Source organism: Dermacentor andersoni, chromosome 6 (genome assembly GCF_023375885.2).
Source record: "Dermacentor andersoni chromosome 6, qqDerAnde1_hic_scaffold, whole genome shotgun sequence".
NCBI classification, from domain to species: domain Eukaryota; kingdom Metazoa; phylum Arthropoda; class Arachnida; order Ixodida; family Ixodidae; genus Dermacentor; species Dermacentor andersoni.
This window is the reverse complement of record NC_092819.1, coordinates 32,984,846-33,007,884: the sequence shown is the minus strand read 5'-3', so window position 1 is coordinate 33,007,884 and position 23,039 is coordinate 32,984,846. Positions and strand designations below refer to the sequence as shown.

The 23,039-nt window shown below is 46.7% G+C and overlaps 2 protein-coding genes across 3 annotated transcripts in view; one reads left to right on the top strand and one right to left on the bottom strand.

The window, feature by feature from the left end:
- LOC126521808 (lens fiber major intrinsic protein-like) overlaps positions 1–12,182 on the bottom strand; it is a 53,694-nt gene extending 41,512 nt beyond the window's left edge. The window contains exons 1-2 of the mRNA XM_050170506.3: positions 11,296–12,182; positions 7,676–8,178 (exon numbers count right to left, since the gene is read on the bottom strand). Of these exons, the coding sequence (XP_050026463.1) occupies positions 7,676–8,109 (434 nt within the window). The 5' untranslated portion in view covers positions 8,110–8,178; positions 11,296–12,182. The remainder of the gene's footprint in view (positions 1–7,675; positions 8,179–11,295) is intronic.
- The window catches only part of LOC126522076 (uncharacterized), a 208,200-nt gene that overhangs the window by 87,114 nt on the left and 98,047 nt on the right, over positions 1–23,039 (top strand). For both annotated transcript variants that reach the window (XR_011895115.1, XM_072288676.1), the window contains exon 3: positions 437–622. The gene's annotated coding sequence lies outside the window, so the exon portion shown is untranslated. The remainder of the gene's footprint in view (positions 1–436; positions 623–23,039) is intronic.

Below are 23,039 nucleotides of genomic sequence, written 5' to 3'. Positions count from 1 at the left end.
GGGAAAATGTTTAGACAGACACGAACACACAGACCGGAAAGTTGGCGAAGTACCCTAAGAATTCTAATATCATTATACTTCATTTTGAAAGTTGAGAGCGTGAAGTGCACCAGGACGAATGACACAGTGCTCGTATCATGTTGTCTCATTCCGATTCTCGCTTACTGCTCGACTGAAGTTTCAGTATGAATAACTACCGTTTGTCGTAAACACATACTTCAGCTCAAAACAAGCACTTCATAGCGGCGTGCTTCAGGAGCACGCCCCCCTGCTTTCCGTGACGTAGTCGTTCACCGGCTCACGACCACACACTAAAGCACAAACGCACTCAAATTGTCTTGATCGCAACTCACGCGCGTGGGTGTGCTTCCATGTACGCCTGAACCACAAGCGCACAGAACTTAATCCAAGCACGCTTTGCAATCCTTTATTCTAGTGCGCTGGGGGACCACAAGGTCGGTCACGCCTCGACAACGCAGTCATCGATACACCGAGACATCCGACAGAAGCAGTCGCTCATCACTACTGGCTGTGAAGTGGGCGGGAAAATGAACGTCTCCCGTAGCACTGCAGCTCTGCGCACAAGGTCACTGGGAGAGGCCGGCACCATTTTGGTTTGAAGGTAAGATATAAATGCGTATTTACGACATGTTACCAACCATCCTCTTGCAAGTTTGAATTATGAGTAGCAGAAAATACTCGCAATATTTGTAAGGCGTCAGGACCGACCTTTTAACAGATTTTCTACGACAAAGGCGACACGGGCGCACGTGCCGTGTATTTTCTTTTTTTCGTCTGCGTGTCGTCGGCCCTGTAGAAAGCTAATCAAAAGGCTTCAGATGCACCCTCCTAAACGCGCGCAGCTAGATCATTGTACTTGCGTCTCTGAACGACACAAGTGTAGCGGCGGGAGACGAATTGGTATTTCGCAAGAAGCGGTACACGGAGGACCAGCGTGTGTGGTAGCGCGCGACGCGAATGCGTTAAGCGCGCACAACGCAGTAGGAAATAGCCAAGCACCACGAATGAGAGCAAGAAGGACAAAGGGACGACAGACGGCAGCACCGTGGCTTGTTCTATGCGGCGTGCAACACGAAAGCCCAGGAGCCGCAACAGCGCACCAGCAAACCGGAATGTCGCGCTCTCGACATCGCTGCTTGCTTTTTGCTGTCTTTGACTTGGCTTCAGCTTATTGTTTCTTTTTTTTTGGTCGTCAGTAACGGTCGCGAGAGTTGCGAACGACGCCCCACGAGTGAACAAACGATGCAAGGCGCGGAAACCACCGAGGCGCCTCTGATGAACGAGCTGCTCTTTCGACGTTGTGTGCCGCCGGGCGAGAGAGACCCTTTTGAGAATCGTTGAAGCAGAAATTTTCTGCAGAAACGCCTTTGATAAACAGCTCACTTAAGGGCGCGTGGGTCGCCACACGCGTCATATTTTTGTCTTTTGTGTCTTTCTTTCTCTGCTTAATTTCTTCTTTTTGTTTCGTGTCTCGCGTTGCCCATATTTATGGAGAAAGATAGAAGAACGCGCTTTGTGATCTGTCGCAATAACGCAGTAAGGAGAAGAATAAAATAAGAAACGTGTAAATTGTATCCGCGGGAATGACATATACTCCGTCAAAATCTAGGTCATGCTCGAGTACCGGAATACATTTTTTTTTTGTGCGGCGTCAGAATTTTCCCACTATGTCTTGCTTTGGTCACCGACATTGCATTCCGCACGAGCTATCGTTTGTCATTATTGGCGCTGGAGTTGGGCTTCTTAACACTGAAAGATGACTTCGCTAACAACCTGCGGTGGTAAAAAAAAATTGCAGGCTTTTCGAATAAAAATGGACAGAGTGCAAACTTCGCGCGTTACAGCCAACAAGAAAGAAAAAAAAAAAGAATTCTGCTACGGATCTACGCCGCATAGGCGCTGCGAAATTTGCTACTTTTGTGTGAGCTCTTCATTCTTGATTCAGGATTAGATAGACGAAACTTTTTCGCGGCGAACGTCAACGGCGACATAAACTTATGTTTGTGTGCTGAAAGCATGCCTTGGCGATGTACGGTAAGCTAGTGGAAGCCGGAATGAACATGACGTCGAAAGATGTGTTGGAATTTACTGAATACCACAAATACATATTTCGGACTAGTGTCGCGCTGCTGTAGTCAGCGTGGCAATGAAAAAGTGCGTGGGTGTCATTCTTGTTGGAAGCCCCCCATAGGACTGATGCCATTGACGTCGCGCACTTGCACGACTATAGCATGCGAAGTCTGGTAACTACTACATGAAATGCGACACTGAAAAAAAAAAGAAATCTGTGCAGAAGCCTATTTCAGTCGAATTATTTACCCTTCGCGAACAACTTCAGCCTACAGGTTAACCTGGTTATCCAAATTTGAACATACTTCGTGCGCCGTCATAGCTGCAGATTTCGTTCGAAGTGTTGAGTTAACTTCGGAGAGATAGCGTCAGATTATCAGGGGATCTCTCTCCAGTGCAAGAAAGAAAAAGAAAGGCTTCGAAAAGAAAAACATATTGTTTGAAAACGAAAGCAACCAACACAATCTTCCATGGTGTCTACCTTGGCATATGGAGACCCAATCACCTGTTTACACTAAAGGTCGCGTGTATGAACCCTCTTCTTTAAGAGAAACCGTGAATTACTCGGCCAGTGATGTACGCCATCAGAAAACAGCAGTCTGTGATGCCTCTTTCTTAGATAACACACCTTGAAACTGCGTGATGGAATTATGCGAACGATCGTGCTAAAATGGCCGCCGGTCACTGAGCGTCGGAGACGTGATTTAGCTCTTTGGGGCACTTTAAGAATGAATGAATGAATGAATGAATGAATGAATGAATGAATGAATGAATGAATGAATGAATGAAGTTTTATTAATAATAGGCAAGGTACACTACAAGGAAATATCGTGCGGTTATTTTTATAGCTTCTCTGTGAGTTCTTGTGGCGTTGAGCAAAAAAAAAAATATTTTAAACCAAGTAGCGCATACTGAATCAACTGCATGAACTATATACGAGGTGTCATCGAGAACAATATACTCGTATTGCAGTTCTCTCTGCAGTTCGTGGAAGCACTACGTAAGCGCCGACGAAAACTTGCCGACAACGGTAATGTTGGTGTAGTAATAGGGTGACAAAATAATTTTCCACCTTTGTTCGGCAATATAAAGTTGGATCCACCAACATTACAAGAAATTCAAAATTGACAAGAACTTTTCGGACCCCCTTCAGTGTACGTATTATAAGACATTATAGTAAGAAACTTAGCTTCACTTCTTGCAAACCGGCTCCGGAGTAGTAGCCTCCCTGTGACTTCAATTCGTCTGTGCCTGTTCATAACCTTTTGTAACTTCATTTCATTAAATTTTATTTGTTGCACATTAAGGGACCAAGTGCATTACATAAACGAGAGGTGGGGGAGGGGCATACGTCGAAATTATTAAGTCAAAGTACGAAAAAAAAGAGCCGGAGCAATGAAAACTAGCACGAAAGTCGAACACACAATAAATGACAATCAGCAAAATGAAGATCATGGTACGGCTACAATAATGCAAGAAAAAAAACCACAAATGGGAACGAGTGCTGTGTTCGGGGTGTATTTTGAGATACCAAATGGCTCCTTTATTTTTTCGTTAAACTTTGATCCGAGCATCAAGCTAAGTTATCTGAATATGCGTTCTACAGATTTACACTTCGACGCTCTCTCATAGCTACAAGCACCACCACTGCAACAATTGCAATACAACAGATTTTTATAGATATTAAGCGCCCGCTCCTGCGTTGAACGTCGGCGTGCCTCGGCGTCGTAACCAAGCGAGCAAGCAGAGAGAAGGATGAAAGAGCGAAAGAGCGGAGTGCAGCGGGACATGAAAGCGAACAGAGTGCGAGGAGGAAAGCAAGAAAGGAGGCTACAGTGAAAGCATGAGGCGGAAAGTGAAAGAGGAGGGTATGGCGAAAGCGTGAGAAGAAAAGCGTGGTGCCACTCTGCGCCGACGATGGCTACGAGATGGCGCCAGATTAGTGCGCGTCGTCTGGTCGCCGATGGCATGCGGCGAGCACGTCAAACGCTCCCACATATGAAAGCAAAGCGCTGCATTAGCGGAGGTCCGTCTGCGGTGGCTGCTGTGAATGGCACCCCCGCGTCATCCACGACGCGCCGTCTCTCGCGATCTCCCGATTAGCGAGGCAGTCGCGCCACATTTCGCTTCGTTTGCAACGTGCCACACGAGACAGATTGTCCACGCCAGCCAATATATCGCGAAATGAAAACGCGCATAGAGCTGCGCTCAAATTTCGCATTAGCGAGTATCGTATCGTCGGTGAATTTTTTATTTGCTCGATAAGATGCGTGCGGCAGCTTTGCGCAAGTAACGTTTATTTAACTCAGCCCGTTATCTAGTTGAGATGAGTGTTTTAATTATTATTTTGTGGTGACTCGCAGCACAGAGACTTCACATCGCTGCACACGACGGCCTTCAAGAGATGTTACACATTACCATTCTTGCAACGAGCGTTCGACGAAAGGTTCGCATTCTTGGTTTCAGAAGGTGAATTAATAGAAAATGACAGCCGTGTCCTGCGTCCCATAATGTGAATGGCGGTCTCTGTCGCATTACGAACGGCTCCGCTACCACGTCAGCTGGGGCGGCCACGGACAGCACAGAACGCCCGCGCTTAAGCCTGAAAATGCTCGGCGCTTAAGGCGTTTTAAAATCTTTTTTTGATGCCTATAATCAGAAGAAACCGACTCATCGTGCAAGTTTCGCTATCGTTCTTACAAAAGAACTATAATAAAAAAGAAATATGCCGCGCTGAAGTTCCAGTAGTCTTGACTTCGGCGTCCGACAGTGACTAAATGTAGCATTGAATCGGAGAGAATTCATTCGCTTAGCTAGATTTGGAGGCATTGTTCCACCGCTATCCTAACTTCCAAGATGTTTGATATTCTTCATTAAATACAATCTTGACGGAGTGGCTGGGCAACAATGGCCTGAATAATGCTATACGGCTAATGTTGACGTATATTGTGCGTAATTTCCTATCAATGCACCAACTTATATGAGAATGTTGTCGAAGAGCTGGTGGTACCAGCACTGTCTGTAATAAGCCAACGGAGTCAAAGGAGGGATGAACTTCATCAAGTAAGTTAAGAAAACGGCACAAAGAAGGTAGCAGAGATTAAACTTCGCAAGACAAAAAGAGGCTATCTAGAGAAGCTATTGGCGATGATTGTCAATGTAAGCGAATAGCCGAACGCTTCCAGAAAACTATTTGCTTCATTGAAAGAATGATGCCCTACAGGGCGTATGCTTGTTGTAGTGATAATATTTAGCTAGCCTCTGTAGCTCAAACCACTATGATGGCTTAATATGCCCGCAAATCAGTACCGTGAAAGCACGCGCCCTTCGCATCAGTGAGGAAAGTCCGACTGCAAGTGACCACCAACTACCGACCACCGACTATCGACCACCGACCAACAACAACCGAACATTCTAAAACGGGCGAAAGAGCCAAAGAAAGCTATGCGCTTTTATAACACCGCGCAAGTCAACGAACTGCGCAGAATAAGCCGGCCCCGTATATGCTGCTTGGAGAGATTCAGTTAGCTACCAGGCTACAAATTCATAAAACAGAGAATGATAATGTATGCATTAGTTTATGAATGATCAGTTGTCTAACCCACTATTTCAATTCTTACATGAACAGTACCTCCGTAGTTTCGTTTAAGTACCCATATATACGACACGTTATGCTACCCGAATGAAAAAGGAAGCATTTGCAAAATCGACGGCATCACTACGTACGATGACTGCGACTCAAAAAAACGGAAGAGGAGCTTGAAAGTACAATTGCGCACCAGTGTACGCTAAACGTTTTTAACACTAAAAGTTGAAGAGACCGCAAGTGAAAAAAGCATTAAGACAAAAAGGGCAGTGTGCACTGTTCTTCGAGAGTAGCGGATATCAACATCTTCAGACACACTGTGTCCGCTTGAAATGACATTGTTGGGCCTTCAAGTAATGTCTCACCAAACAAGAAATAACAAAAGCGGTTGTAATACATCGATTGATCAGACTGTCGAAGTAGGCGAGATGTCTATCAGATGATTCGCGGAAAGGGATACGTGCTGATTACCGCGGGATCTGGGTCAATGTAGGCCTGTTGGGAGAGGGCTTTGCCCACATTAGACCTAACGAGGCTTTGATGAAGCTTTGTGATATTTCCACGTGGCTGTGTCATTAGCAGCAGTAGGGTGGATATCAGCAGAAGTGCGTAGAAGCCGAATCAGTTCAGGGCTATAGCGCGTCCAACCCATGATGATGGTACCGCAGGTAGCTGCTCGTACTGCAGCATTTCATCTCATGCTTTGCGCCTTGATAACCTCATTTCTTGCTCCTGGTGGTGCACGTATGCATTCACAAGAGCACAGACAAAAATGTGGCTTCGCAATGAATAAAGCCTTAACGTGACTGGTGAATTCAATAACCCATGAAATGAAATAGTTACAAAGGCACTTAGGTCTCCTTACGTGCACTGAGTGTGAAAGTACTATGTCTTAGAAGAGCACGCATTCGGACTGGTTTGTTCTGTTGTCTGTGTCCCTCTCTCTGTCCTGTTGTTTAGCGCTGTTTACTGCTCGTTGTCTGTCTCTTGCACGCGATACGTTCAACTTGGTCATGTTCTCGAACTGGGCAAAGAGAATTTGAGGGTGGGCCACCCAAATTTTGGAGGTGAGCCAAATCAATTGTGGGAGTGGGCCAGGTCGGTTTTAAACGTGGGTCAACTGAGTTTTCGAATTGGACAAAGTCAATTCTGGAGGTGGGTCACCCAAATTTTGAGGGTGGGCCAAGCCAATTACGGGAGTAGGCCAGGTCGGTTTTGAACGTGGGTCAACTCAATTTTCGAATTGGGCAAAGTCGGTTTTTTGGGCGTCGGCCACGACGTCCATCCGACGGCGTGGCTTTTCACCGTGGGAATATGCAGCAGGTCAAGCGCCGAGAACGTGGCGTCGTCACTTGGGCACGTAGGTTTTGGTACTACCGAATATTAACGTCGGACGGACGCCGGATATCGCGCTTCATGGGGCATATAATGCTTTCGCATTAATAATTATTCCACGGTGTTGTTTTCTGCCTACGGCTCACACACAGAAAAAAAAGAAATCTTCAAGACCCCGCATTAAACAACAGTAATGAGAAAGTGCTACCTGTGCGTCCGTGGGCAGTTCTTCTACAACGCTTGAAGCACGTGGATCAAAACCAAAAAAAGAAGATCGGAAAGGATAAAGAAAGATGGCTTTCAATAAATCCCCAGTATCTTCATTGCTCTCCTACAGCGGTTTACTTGAACAAGGAAGCTACCTCCGAGAGCTGCATCAAATTAAGATTTAAAGTGCGTTTTTCCCGCTAATATTATGCAGCTCTATAAAGCCGATTAATTGGATGAAACGATAGACAATTAAAAAGGAGTTCCTGTCGCCATATGGCGACAAAAAAAAAAAAAAAAGAAAAACAATCTGCGCTACATTATTTTAACAAACAAAAAGAAGAACGAAAATAACTGCGACTGAAACACTAAATAACGGGAAACTGAATTATCTGTCAAGCCGAATATACGCGCACCAACAGAGTTGCACTCGTGCGCATGCACCTCGTGTCTCACCCGTAGAGGAGCGCCGCTCCGGCGATGCCCCCGCCGCACTGGGCCGTCACGTAGAGCAGGGCGCGCAGCGGGCTCACTTTGCGCGTCGCGAACGCGGCGAGCGTGACGGCCGGGTTCATGTGGGCGCCGGAGACGCGCGCGTAGCACTGCACCACCGCCGCCGCGGCGGCTCCGGTCGCGAGCGAGATGGCCAGCACCGAGGGCTCGGCGTATCCGGGCCACGACACGTGCGCGCCGCACACGAGGAACACGTAGAAGAACGTGGCCAGGCACTCGCCCACCACGGCGCGCCACAGGTCCAGCGTCCGGATCTCGGCGCGCAGCGAGCAGCGGCCCCGCTGGCGTGCTCGGTGGCGTCCGCCGGCCGGGGACGGCGAGTCCAGCCGGTCCAGCATCTGCAGGAGCAGGGACTCCAGGCTGGCCGCGGTCAGCATGGCTGGACCCTCCTCTCTCGTCTCCCTCTGCCCTTGTTCGTCGCGGCTTCTGTGCTGGCTGACCGGCCTCTGCGGGTGGGAAAAGAACGAATGACTTGGAAGGAGAGCAAGTCTTTCCTCGTTGTGGTCGGTCCACTGGCAGCTAGCGCGTGCTTGGGAACACGTGCGAGTCGAGAGTTCAGTCATGGGCTAGTGTTTGGAACAGCTTAAAAGCACGCGCTGGTGGGCTAATTTGTTCATACTTGCGGGTACATAAACGCATGCCCTTAGACGGAACAAAAGAAGGCGGATATGGGCGCTTGTCATGCGTGTGCTTTTTCTTGTCCTGTCGAAGGTTTGCGCTTGTTATACCTGCAAGCGCGAACAGCGTAGACGAGTGACGCGAACGGGAGGGATGCTCTGTTTCTTTTTTCTTTGTCCTGCTCCTTTTCCACGGCATGTATGCAATTTCTGCAGTCGCCTGCGCCATGTTGAACGCTCGGTATTTATCGTCAACCTAGACACCACTCTATTTTTCTCTTTCCGACCGGCCGCTCTGTCCTTGTTGCCCTAAAAAAAGGTTTTCTGCGCAAGGACACGCGTAATCTTAGTCCCCGCGCGCCCCGATTGTCTTCTTCCTTTCCCCTCACTTTTCCCGGGCGGAGTGATACTGTTCCCGACAACCTGGGTCTACCATGCAAAAACCGTGTCCTACATCGGAAGTGTTCTGTTGCTGCGTCTGCAGCGATTGCGGATCACCTGCTTGTAGAAAGGAAGCTAGTTGGTATATGATGCATAGTTTACAAAAACAGCGCCATCTACACGACACAGAGAAAGAATAAGAGACAGGACGGAGCGCTGGCTAATAACAGAAGGTTTATTTAACAAAAAGATCAGCAACATGAATTGGACGTGCTCCGGGGCAGAAGTATCCCTGAAAAGGAACTAAGGGCGGCATGCTAGGTTGAGAATTGACTAGCGTTATGCTCGTTAGTCATGGCTGATAGAAAACACATTTCATAAGCCGCTCCTGCAATATCTCTGAATGCTGTCGGCATGCTTTTGTTTACTTTCGCTTCACGATTTACCATCTGGTGCTAACCCCGCGATGTAAGAAAAGAAGAAAATAACCCCCACCACGGTAGCTTATCGGCTATGGTGTTGCGCTGCTAAGCACGAGGTCGCGGGATCAAATCGCAGCCGCGGCAGCCGTGTTTAGTTGGAGGCGAAATGCAAAAACGCCCGTGTCCCCTACATTGGGGGCATGTTAAAGACCTCCTGGTGGTCAAAATTAATCCGGAGTCCCCCCGCTGCGGCATGCCTTATTATCGGATCGCGATTTTGGCATGTAAAACCGCAGAATTGAGTTCAATTCAGTTACAAAATATAGCTGAATAGAGATCAAGGAAGTGGAAGAGATGGCACGTAACGCATCGTTGTTTACGCAGTAATTATACAATTCTGTTCAAGCAGGGCACGCTGTTTGGATAACCCTAGATTGAATTTGTCCGTACTATGCCTCCGCTTGCTTGTACGATTAATTTTATTAGTTAAATCAAATGAAAAGCACGAAATTTTGAAGGACGCGAAGAGACACCTTCAGAGAGAGAAAAAAAGTTAACTGTGCATGTTGAATGAGTTAGTCTTAATGCATTTATAGTGAATACGCAGAAGTAAGCAGATTCTCGTAAACAAATCGACGCAGGCGGTAAACAACCTACATTTTCCGTTCGCAGAAAATGACCACTACTCAGTGCAGCTGTGCTGCTGATCGAAAGGCTTGAAAGCGAGAGGCTTCTAAGGAGAGATGTCAAGAAGACACAACCGTAGAAACGCGAACCGCAGTACGAATAAACAAGATAAGTGAGGGCGTGCGCGTCGAGAAACAGGGCAAAAGGATTTCAAAACACTCAGAAGGACGTGATAACCATAGAGGATGTCCGGTTTCAAGTCACGCCACGTACTTACGGCAAACGCGACAGCGAGGTACTCGAGCTGTTGAGACTCATGGAGTTCAGTGGTGCTATGAACACAGCTAGGTGGTGGTTGTGACTTCAGGCCGGTTTAGCCTGGTGATTATGGCCTGCAATGGCTTGAGCGTCTCGTTTAATGCCATGAAGGCGCGTAACCAGATATTTAGTTCCTTCACTGTACAGTCCTTGAGTGGTGCGCATATCCCAACATATTTGCGTAAAAACTCCTCTAGCCTCTACCCCTTCATTTTGCAAAATTAGAAGAATAGGACCAAAACAGTTGGAAAACCTTCGAAGAACAGAAGATTTTTGTAGCAAGGTGACAGGGGATCTCGTAACGGACTGTTTTGTTTGGTTAATTTTTCCGTGCTTATTCTTCTAGGGTTGGAATTTTAGGGAGATGTCTGACGAAATGTTTGACCCCGGCTAATGTATGTGTTGTGATCTATCGAACAGAGATGTATGTAATCTAGCTAAGGATTCTGGAGCACTCACTCGCATATTTCACAGAAAGGTGACTCAACACGGAATTATTATAATCTACACGGCTTTATAGTGCAGCTAGCACTTAAAAGGGACATCATGCGGAGGTAAACGTTGTTTCGAAGAGACATACGGTCCATAATGTAAGTGGTCTTAGACGCAGCAGCAACATAACCACACGTAAACTGATTTGTGAAAAGCACTTTGTGTACTTACGTCTACACAAATGCAGGGTTTTCATAATATTAGGAACAATTTTATTTCTTTCGTGTGTTCCATATCTGCTCCGGTAACTTAGTACCCGTGGTGTTGTGCTACTGCTACACTCGAGGTTGTGGGTTTAATGCCTGGCATTGGCGGGCCACGGTCCAATTGGCGCCGAAAAAAAACTGGGAAAAAAAACAGCCGTGCGTGTCATTTTTGACGTACGTCGCCGACACCCAAGTGGTCAAAATTAATCGATATCTGTTAATTAAGGCGTGCCCCATAGCGAATTGCAAAGCTTCGGCTCGCACCGTTTGACCAAACAAATATTTTATGTTTCTTCAAAGCTCTAACATATGCCACTGAACGGGCATTGATTACCGAAATTACTTCTGTGGTAAGGTACAAAAGGTGGAGGAAATGAAGCCGATACGGACTCTTCAGCAAACAAGTTTCGTTGCATAGTGCTGCTCTTAGGTGGCCACCAACTTTTTTTTCTTGCTCGCGAATCGGGAAAAAAAGAAAGATATCAACCGCGTGCGCTTACCTGCGACTCGCTACATCCTCGACCCGACGCGTTTCCTGTTGCGAACTTTCACACCGATCGCATCGGAGCAGCTCTCCTCCGCCCTGCCGCCGAAGTCAGCTACGGGCGTTGGCGGCGGCGGCGACGGTGGTGGTGGTGCCGGGGTGCTGCTGCTGCTCACGCCTTCGACCGGGCGGAGAGCGCGTGGCTAGTGCCGGGGCGGTCGACATTCGGCGCTGCGGGAGCGCAGTTCGGCACCGACGGTGCCGGAGTCGACGAGTACGCGGCGCGCCTGGTGCGTTCTGGGCTCTCGCCGGCCGCTCCACGCGAGGGAGAAGGGGAAGTCGGGAGAGGAGGAAGAAAGGAGCATCACGTGTTCTGACGTCACTTCGGGAGTTTGGGGAGGGGTTGCGGGGAATTTCCTGGGCCCGTTCCCTTTTCGGAAGGTGTTTCCCCCTTTGTGTTTTCAAGCCTCCTCCTCTTCTTGGCGCTGCTCTAAAAAAAAAAAAAAAGAAAAAAGAAACGAGTGAAGGTCGTGCGTCTAGCGTGTCTGCGAGTCGTCCCTTAACAGTGAGAGCAAGGTTGTAGGATTTATGGATTCGGGTTTGTTTGGATTGCTGCCTTGTTTCAACAAGTAGGTAGGCAATGGCGCGCGAGCTGAGTATTTCGGAGTTTGGTTCAAAGTCGTTAACACGTGTTCATGGTTATTTTCAACTAGAGTCCGAATGCGGGCTTGTTGGTATGGCATGTTGAAGTCATATTGTAGCGCATACAGACGGCGAAGGCGCAAGAAGGCGCGTGAAAGATACAGACACGGCGCTATTTGCTATTGTTATTTTCCATACCCGCTGGAGTATTTTCATGGTTTAGCTACAAATCGTTGTTCTTTTCCGTAGTTTCTATTCCTAATGGGGTGCGATCAGGTGAGGTACATTCAATGGTGGTATCCTGCGATAAGATGAGAAATCTCTTGCCACCGGCTACTTAATGTTGGGTAGAATTAATAACATACACCAACATGTAATTGTCAAACCTCGCACGTCATAAGCACCAGACGCGCATCTGTGTCCGCCTCTTTTTGCATCTGCGAGCTACATTGTTATGTCAAAAATCAAGTCGCCGCAAAAGCGCTTGGTTGGCCCGCGAACAGCCTTCACGATGTACTACATTTCGAATTCGCCTGAGTTAAAATTCCTAGCGAAGTCGCCGCAGCCGAGTATTTCTAACCAGGTAGCAATAAATACATCGTAGGAGTAGTTTAACGGCTCCAGGTCTTCGGCGTGATGCCCGTGATGAAACTACTTGTTTGCTTGTAACGTGTGGTACAGTGTGTGCAATGTTCTTTTTTATTACAATCTAGTTTTCTCCCTTAGTATATTTTACTTTCCTGTGTAGTGTTTAGGGAATTTGGCATAGCCCACACTAACGAGATCTACTTCCCCGTTTTTCTTCAGTCATTCAAAAAGGAAATTCTTCATCAAAACGGACAGTCAGGAGAGCTGCCTAACGTTAAGAAGCACACCTGACAAGGTCCTATCTGCTTCTCGTTGTTTTTCGTCCCATCTCGCTGTTTAAAAAATGGAAATCCTTTGACGCACATGGGTGAAGCATACTTCGAGGGTGACTATAGATTGTCACTCTCGGTAGACGGCAGCAGGCGGAGATGTGTGATACATGGCTCGCCATTAAATTTGGAAGCGAACGCACGAGGCGATTCGTATTCTTTGAGCCATGTATATGGCAAGATCGTGTCTTCTGCTCATATGGTAGACTGCGGGAGGATTCCTTTGCCGGGAGCAAAAAAAGAGCGCTGAACATATTTTCTTCTAAACGTATATTTGCAAAGTGTTTAGAAGTTGTTTATGAAAGGAAGTTTGTGGTAAGGCACACTTAAACTAGGTACGAGTTCGCAACTGACTTCCAGAATTTAATTCTATCAAACCCTTTTCAAGGAGACCAGATGAGCTCGATTAAGAGCGCAATAATCTTCTTCTAAAGCCTTGTTCCCGCAGTAACAATCGTGCCCTCCTTCCAACGAAGATTTGGCTTCTCCACATAAAAGGTGTGTGAAAGGCAAAGACAGCTTTACGTGTACTCCTAAAATTAAATGTACGCAAAATGGAGAACGAGAAAAACGAGAAAAAATACTGATAAAATATCGCTTTGCAGGGATGACGACCGACACGGCGCAGAATATTTTTACCAAAAACAGCAGTGGCTGCAAGAGATGCAAAGCACGTTCCAGTTAATGTGTTAGGAAGAAATTGTCGCTACTCAAGACATTAAAATTTGCAGCAAGGAGCCAAGAAAAAAACAAAAAAGCGCCGGGTACTTTGATCAAATGTAATGTTCTCACTGCCAACACTGTGATTTCCCATGGCATGCACGTTTCTACGCTCTTTCTTGAATACTGTTGAGACACATAACCACAAAGTACGACACTGACAGGCGCAAGCCCGAGCTCGCTTTCGACACATTACTTGTAACAAAATTGCCGAGCAAAGATGAAAAATGTGAATCGCACTTGACTACTCAGAGCCACACACACACATCGTAGCCAGCGTGTGCCATAAAGGTTTCATAAAGGTTCACTTAGCTGAAAGCCCCAGGAAAAGCAAGCGAACAGAAGGAGTTTCCCATAGAAATAGCGAGACACGCCTCGAATTTCGGGTTTGGTGTGAGTAATGCACTTTGTCGTTTTTCTTGTCGCTGCGAAGCAGGCTAGCTTCCAAAGATACCGGTAAGGAAAGGACTCCGCGGAAAATTATTAAACAACTAACAACACTGCCAAAAAAAAAAAAAAAGGAATAAAGGAGGGATACGAGGAATTTATCACGCGACAAAAGCGAACAAAACGCCCGCTATTTTGTACTCCTCCCACATCCTGGAGAACGCGGCAGTCGCTTAGCAGCGCAGTTGTTTCTGTGAATGTTCCTTTTTCTACTTTTTTTGTTCCCTTAGTAAGCGTACACCGCGGTCTTTTTCTCTTCTTTCGAGCCCGAGCACGTAGGAGGTGTATTTTCTCACAGACGGACGGTATAATACGTGACCGGAAGTTTCAATGGCGCCATCGGAGAATGAGAAGAAGTAAAAGGCCAACCAGTTTCTGGCTTGATAGTATCGTTGCATTAAGTTTTTTTTTTTTGCTCGACTGATGGAGTGAGTGGATGCATCCGGGGCCTCTAGGGAAATCCTTCCTCCGCATTTTTTCCCACATTTTGTCTAGATTTACTCTAAAATAAAAAAAAGCTCCGTTGGGGTATTTCGCGTTCACACAAAGTGCTGAGAATGGAATGCTTGGAACGGAGAGGAAATTAAGAGTAAAGAAACGCTCGTAGAACAATTGAGCAAAAAGAAGAGATATAACTAACGATAAGCAGCATGGTTCCACTGGAAAGTTTCTTTTTCTTTCTGGTTAAATCCCAAAGAAGGCTTCTTGACTGAGTGTTATTAAGGTTAGATGCACATTACAGTGGGCGATGCCATTTGTTCGTCGGACGTGTTTTGCAAAGTGCGTTAGTAAAACGAAAAATGAACAGGAATTGGTGCAAAATACGATGACAGCCTTTGTTTGTGGGCATACAGATGGCTTTAAAATGGTAGTGAAATGTCAGTGAAAATTGGAATTGGCCAGAAAACGTTTGCATAATTAAAAAAAAAAAGTGAAACAGAATTGTCGAGATTGCATTTATATAGACCTTATTTACGCCTAAGAACAGCTGCGATTGCGTTCAGGGCTCCATACCTATTCGCTCAATGGATCGGCATATAACTTTGTAGTGCGAATTAATACTTGATAATGGCGATGATGATAGCTACGGGCAGATGGGGATAAACACCCATGGGGATAAACACTTCATCAAAGTATACAGAGGTACAATGCTACCCCTCGACCAAGTTCACTTCGTATCCAACAAGACTATGTACCTCATCAAATGATTGTTGACGTTTAGCATTACTTGCTAAATGCTTGAGGTATTGAAATGTTATCACGGATTTGTTAATGTGGAAGGATGAAATATGCAGCTCATTCTGCAGCTGCTTAGGTACGTACTTGTCACCCGGTTAATAGAATTTCGTAATAGTAGCTTCTCTTCTACTAAAGAAACTAGTACGAGAACGTTTCAGTCCGTACTTTAACAAAATTGACGACGCAAGACCTAAATTTGTTCTTTGAATTTTCTGTAATCATTGCCATAGCAGTAAGCGAAGGGTGCAAAAGCGTGAGGATTCGAAACTCGTTGTTCCTGTAAAATATTTTTATCTTATCATTATTATTTCCGCATCTATTGCTTTCTATTATCTTATATAAATATAAATCAAAGTATTTTTTTTTGTATCGAGGTTATTGCTCCATAAGATAACTTCGAAGTTGCGTGGCATTGTTCGCGAGCAAGACATAGGTGTAGCCGGACGCTTGCCTGGGCTGATGGGTATACATATGACGCGTTCTACATTCCTGAACTAGGTGACTTCTCGAAAGCTCGGCGTGACGTTTATTAGCTTACTACTTTTGAAGTAATCGTAATAACGAGCTGCGAATGAAGATATTTCGCGTATGCTGTGTGCAGAAATATTAAAGATAGGTCTGTCTGACAGTTCGGTACCGCGTCGCTTTTTCAGTGCGCTAGCGCTAGGGCTTCCAATCTGGTGAAAAGCCGTTGTGTGTCGGTCCGTGCACTGCACGACCAGGAACACCTGCAGCCAATTACGCGTCCCCGCCTCACACGGCGTAGCCAAACAGAGCGTGCGCGCCACGACAGCTGCAGCCAATAGGAAGCCGTGCTCGGCCGTAGTTGCGACCGGTGGAGGAAGCGCCACGCGCGGTTCTCCACGTGTATCAGATAGGTTAGCACCGCGTCAGAACAAGTGGTGTCGCAGTTCTTCTGAGAGGCGCCATGCATAAATGAGGGTCCATCGGGGTTGGTCGACTCGGAATGCCGAGCTTGACGGAACGCACAACTGCGGCTGAAACGACAACGTAAGAGTGCGTCGACTGATCCTGACGTAGTAGCTGAACGAGAGAAGTTGGAGGTAGACAGGTTGAGAAAATGTCGTGAACGTGCAAATGAAACTCCTGCACTGACTGACGCCGTCTCGACGCTGATGCCGAGGTCACGAGAAAGGCGCGGGCTAACGAAACTCCCGAACAGCGACAACGCCGCGTAGATGCGAACGTTCAAGCTATGAGGACTCGACGGGTGAAGGAGGCTGCCGAAGAGTACGCCGCACGCTTAGTAGAATACGTTCATTGAAAAACGGCACACACTCACTGGCAGGTACCAAATAACCCAAGTTGGCATCAGTGAGGTTCATTGGAGACTAGCACAGACCGAGTGGCAGATACCCATGATAAGCCAAGGCTGACTATGCAAAACTATGCTTAACGGTGCTAGCACACAATAGTTCGTGCTTATCCAGAGCTAAACCCTCAGCCAAAATTTTCTTTCTTGACATTATTACCCATCAAATTTGAGAACAGAAGTGTTTATTATGTGATTACGAGAAAGTACGTACATGCACTGCGACGTAATCAGCCTCGAACGGATTCTGATTTAGCGTAACCACCGTTATCATTATACCCATTAGGTAAAAGGGGCGCCATCGTCTACCAGAACAAAAAATTGCTCGAGTAGTATCTTCAAAAAAAAAAAAAAGAAAGAGTACTCCAAGCAGACAGTCATATTATTTTGCTGATGTTCCTAAGGTCCACGGTCCTAAGCAATAGACTTTGAGAACGCTTTGCTACCGCTGGCTTGTGTAGGCGGTCTACTTGGTTAGTGCTCCTCTCTTTTTCTATCCCAATTACCACTTGTTCTGATTGGATAACCCCCGTGCTGGGTATAGCCAAACAGATGACTACCTCTGGTTAACGTCCCTTGCGTCTCCATACATTATTTCTCACCCTCAATCGAGGGAGGTCAACATGGGCGACGAGTGCCACTGGTGGTGCAGAACTCGCCGCCTACCGATACAGCGAGCAGATTCCAGCAGTGCAAAGCTACGTCGCTTTTGCAGCCATGGTCTTAGTGGCCGCTTGTCGGCTCAGCGTGCACCTTCAAATGTGCGAGACACTGTGCTCTCTTTCGCTCTCTCTCTTTTCATCCCTATATACCCTCTCCCCCCAGTGCAGGGTAGCAAACCTAACGCGCCTCTGGCGAACCTTCATGCCTTTCCTCCCTTCTGTTTCTCTTTCTCGCTCTCTTGCGGTTGTGTTTGCCCCGATATTTGCGCTAGATGATTTACGTCACAACCTGTTGATAACGGAAGACCTCGTTTAGGATGATATAATTTGTGCGCGGAAGTTCAGCAATACGAAGCACGATCTTAACGCACGCCTGACTTCCTTCCATTGAAATAAGCCTCTTTCCTCAGAAAATCGCGTCATTAGAAAAAAAAAAAAAAAAACATAGACAACAGTACTACAGGCGTTTTTCCTCCTCCTCGTTTTTCTGGCTTGTCTTTTTATTATATTTAAAATATTTTTAAAAAACATTTAATTTAGTAAGTCCCCTGTAGATGTAATTACGGACTTGCCTAACTCTTCTGAGGTTTCTGAACTATCTATAACATTGTAATATGTTGCTCCGAACCTGTTTTTTGTATTGGTGGAGTAAATAAGACCAAAAGCATAAAATTCATGTTCACTTTGGTGAAAACATTTTCGATAATCGGAAACGCGCTAGAGAATATGAATGCACCATAGCAGAACAAGTACGGCGTGTAAGTGTGGAAAAACATAATATAATATTAGAGTACGAAAATTCCCGCTTAACACTGACAAATAGCTTACAGAGCAAAAAGCCCGAGCGCTCTGTTGCGCTGTTTCTTATTTTTACCTTACTGGAAGAGAATCCAATACGAGATCAACAAAAAAAAAAGAAGTGGTGAGAAGTGAGAGGGTGGAGACATGTCCCTTGGGCCTTAATTTGTACTGCTTGCCACTACACCACCACCAACAGCAATAAAAAAGATCAACAGAGAGAACCCAATGCCACTCTTCATTGATAAACAAGCTATAATTTTTTGTTCTGTGCGAAGAGAACTGGTCGCAGAAAATATTCAATACTGGGACGTCGTTGTAGTGTACATGGAATGCTCGCTAAAATCCGCCGCCTCTCAGTGTCCACCGTCTCGATCGGCAAGAGGAAATGAAGATGGCCCAACACTCTGCTTCCGAGCGTTGCACTTCGTGTGTGATCATGGCGCTGTTGGTGAAGCATACTCCGTTGCATCTTTTTTTTCTTTCCTTCAAGGTTTTTCGTTTTCGCTTATCCGCGGTAAACCACATGGAATTTAACAACGCCAATGATTTGGAGAAAATGAGAAAGAATCAAGACACTAAGGTTTTCCGAGGAAGCTGCGCTGCGCGAACTGACTACACAAGGCGAGAAAGATAATTAAAGAGAAAGGAGAAACTGGAGAGTAAGACAGCCAACAAATGGACTGACCTTCTTTCCATGTCCTCTGTGACGCCATTGAAGCTTCTGGTCACGTAAGATACCGCCCCTATCTGAGAAAAATACAGATCCGACGTTGCCCGAGAGAAAAAGAAAAGAAAAAGAAATCAAAGGAGTGAAACCACCCAGTCAGACTGCAGCGCGGAAGTAAGTGTGAATCCAAGTAGCTGGGAAGCCCTCCGAAGTGTGAGACAATTATAGTGTGGTAATGCGTCAAATTCATTTTTTCTTGATCAGTGATGGATACCTCTTCCGACCTCTATTTTACAGGGAATAGCTGTTTTGCACCCCGTTATCAGATTGTTTTCGCTCGAATGTAGGAGCATAGCTGCGCGCAGGATGTACAAGTCGCTGAAAAAAATATCCTGCCAGCACTCAAAGTTTGGTCTGCAACGCAGGAGACGTGAAGATCCGCACAACCTAGTGTAGCTGGCTAAAACATCGCCTCCAAAACCAGCGGCCCAACGGATATCTCGGAGCCCCCCTGCGCGTGCTAATGAGTCGTGCCGTGTTAGATGTCACCGAGAAGCTACATGGCAGGTGGGCGAGCAGAAAGGAGCTCAAGCCACAATTCGCCGTCGTCGCTACGAGTTTACTGATACCATTTAGAAAAATGAACGATTGGAAAAAAAGGCAAGGCACAGTGGAAGAAATGCGAACAAGAGGGGATTTTAAATGTCTAAGATGTGCAGTTTGGCGAAAGATTTCGCAAAGCTATAGAAAACCATTTCGTTAAAGTTCTCGCAAACGTCTTCCTGTCCGTTAGAAAGGTCTCTCCTCTTTGTTGAATGAAGCATGATGCACTCTAAAAACTAAAAACAGTTTACATTCTTTGGGGCACATCTTTGTCCGACAACACTGATCGTCATCTGTCTTGCTTACGTTTCTTTTCTTGAAAACTGAGCTCTTTGTTTGGCTGTCAAGAGTGCGATGTCACGCTGATTACGCTCACGCCGTTAGTGACCTAGAAGTACCGGACACGCACTGTTGAAGAAAGGAACTGCATGCAAGACAGATGACGTTTATCGTTGCGCCCCAAGGGGTGTGTGTGTGTGTGAAAACTTTTATTGTAATGATTGCAAACCGTTTTTATACAGTATACAAACAACTCACACCTCAGGGTATGATAAGCTTGTGTTACTGCTGCGTGGGATCGTTACCTTGCCTACGTGTTTCTTGGGCTTTCAACATGGCGAACTTATACGTGTACGAACGCTTAAGATTAAGCCGCTTGACCGGCGTTTCCTTCGTATTATGCCAACTTGACTAACTGACTTCCAGAAGCTGCACAGTGGGTTTTACGACGGAGTACATAGTGTAGGGTTCCCGATTGATTTTGGCCACCTCGGATTCTTTAACCTGCACCTAAGTGAAATGAGCGAGCGTTCTTGCATTTCCGCGGGTTTTCGTGGACCTGATTCGCACACGTCAGCTTGTGTAAGCGACAAGACACGCTTCAGGCCGACACCGAAAGCAGGCCGATACAGGTACTCGTTTCATCTTTGTGGAAAGGGAGCCAATGGAGTCTCCGTTGACACGAGTATATGACGCGAGAAGGTTCGGTTATAAGTCCCGGCCCGCCCTCTGTCCCCACAAGCTACGCACCGGCAAGACGCAGACACAGTGGCGTAGTAACGCAATTAAGTCTCAATGCCATTGTGGCTGGGCGCGCACCGTTTACAGAGGAGGGCGTAATTTTATTTGCTCCTCGAAGTCGTATATAGCGCGGCGGTGTCCCATCCTGGGGTCGCCAGCTGTTTCCAGGCAAGAGTCAACGGGGCGGCTGCTTCTGTTTGCCGTTCTGATTTTACGGTCCTCCTCTGAGGCGACGAGATGGTTGGTCGCGTAATTTTCTTTGCGCGCTCGCGTGAGCTTGCTCGGGCTCACTCTCCTTTCCCGCGAGTGCCGGCTTAATGCGCGATGAGCTCTTGGTTGCCGTTAAGTTCTTGAAACAATTCGCTATCGTACGAGTTCCGCAACTAAATAAGTATCTCGTACTCCTTCTTCCTATACGATAGTGAGACCTTTTAAATGAGCAGTTTCTTCGTCACCAGGAACACGTTATCACCGTAAACTAAAACAAAAAATATTTCACGCACACTACACTCGTCTTGTAGCATATTACGCTATATACTCACTTCCTTCGTTCTCATCTTTATATTCGCGCTTTGCCGTCCCCCAGTGTAGGGTAGCCAACCAGACACATTTCTGGTTAACATCCCTGCCTCCTCTCTTTCTTTCCTCCTCCTCCTTCTTTACGTATTTCCAGCTTTGCCTTCGCTTGGAGGCACGAGAAACATGTTTACCCGTTTCAAATGGACAGAATTGGGATGTATTGCCTCGGTAGAAAATGAAAGTGACAAAGTTCGTTATCGATTTTTTTTGTCCTCCATTATAACCAACTCTGTTCTTCTGTATACCAGACCTGTTCTGTACTCAAACCAAGTTCAGAGTGAAATTCGCAGAAACGTGCTTACTGATTTTCACCACAATTGCGTTGCGCAAGAAATAAGCAAGCATGCCTCTCGCATATTTCTACATATTTATCATTAAACCAACGTTAGCTCTCATGCACAACGCTGATTTACTCGGTTTCATTGCTGTATGAAGCACATTAGAAATGACGTTTTCTAAGTTTCTTTTTAGAATTTTCATTTGCGTGGTTTGAAGTTTCAGATACCCACCGCCGTAGTTCAGTTTCAATGGCGTCGTGCTGCTGACGTTGAGGTCGCGGGTTTGACCCCACTCGCAGCGACCTGTTCTTTAAAGGGGGTGGGATACAAAAGAATAGCTCGCATACTTAGATTGACATGAGCGGCTGAAATCCCCAGATGGTCAAAATTAACCCGGAATTAACCCCAATGTGACGTGTTTTACAACGAGATCGTGGTTTTGGCACGTAACACCCCAGATTTGTTTTTAGACTCTAAAGCTGCACAGATGATTATGAGGTATACGCCGTAGTCGGGATGACCGTGGAATAACATTGATACTGGCCCGCGGTGCTGCTCTAAGTGCAGCGCTTCTCAGGACCTCCATTAAAGTTCTTTGTCTGTCTATCTGCCTGTGGGCACTTTAAGAAACACGAAAATATATGAGTGAATCAAACATTTTTTTTCATTCCGACCCATCTAAATGTGGCCCTCGCGAACTAGGATTCAACCAGCGCCGGAAAATTTTGTAGCCCACACGGCCTCCACAGAGCGTCGTTTCGAATGTGCGCAGCGCCAATCGTTCGCCTCTGCACCGTTCATATATTGTCTCACGTCGCCACTTACCTTCTAATTCACTGCTTATAAAGCAATGTGTGCCCAGCAAACTAGAACGCCAAAGCGAAAGCAAACTTTTCGAAACCCGCAACGTAATCGTTCGAGCGCAGCCGTGATATCGCGCGTTAGCACCATCTTACGACGTACGCTTCTCTCCGAAGAACTGACTTCTTGAGACCGCCACCTACTCTATAGCCGCATCTCTGTATGCGCTCTCTCTAATGCCACCTCTTGTGTGGCTGCAACCCTTTTTCATCCTCTCTGTGAGCGAGGCTCAACGCGAGCCTCGAAGTCTGCTGCTGCTGCGCGGACCGTCCGTCCGCAGAAGTACGCGGTGCATGTTGCCACGACATCGCGGCACAACGCGAATCCACAATCGAGAGCCCGCTTCACTTTTTTTTTTGCCGCGTTTGCACGCTTCGCGTCGAAAAGACGGATCGTGCGTTCAGCTCCAGCTGCTCCAACGCCAGCGTTGTTTCCCAAAAGCCATCGGCGCGGTGTTTGCAAGCGCGCTACCCGCGCTTTTTGTGAGCGCGAACGCATTGTCATGCACGCGCGGTTATTGCAGGAAATTGCCGCAACTGTGCGCTTCGAGAGAAGGGATGGGTGGGAGGGCAGGAGGGAGGGAGGACTACGCTGGGAACGCGGCCGCAGTCCTGTAGTTATTGCCTCCGTCGCCAAATTCCGCTGCGAGTACTCGCTGGCATTGTGCTATACAGCGTCCGTGTGCCTAGCCGGTGGCACGATATGAAAGAAGACAGTGCGGTTGGAACGTTATCGGGCAACATCCGTGATGTGTGGTTTTATACGGCCGCGTCTGGCTGATGTTGCACGCTAGTCGCAACGGGCAGCTGCTTCGCTCATTTGTTGCACTGGTCTCACTTATACTGACAAATAGCTGTTTATTCTGAACAGAGCGAAACCTTGTAATTTTTATTTGACTGCTCCTTGCGAGAAAAATTGTAATAACCCGGAAAAGCAACTGTAAGATAGAGCATACGCAGAAGATTGATCTTCGAGATTGGTGCTCGAATAT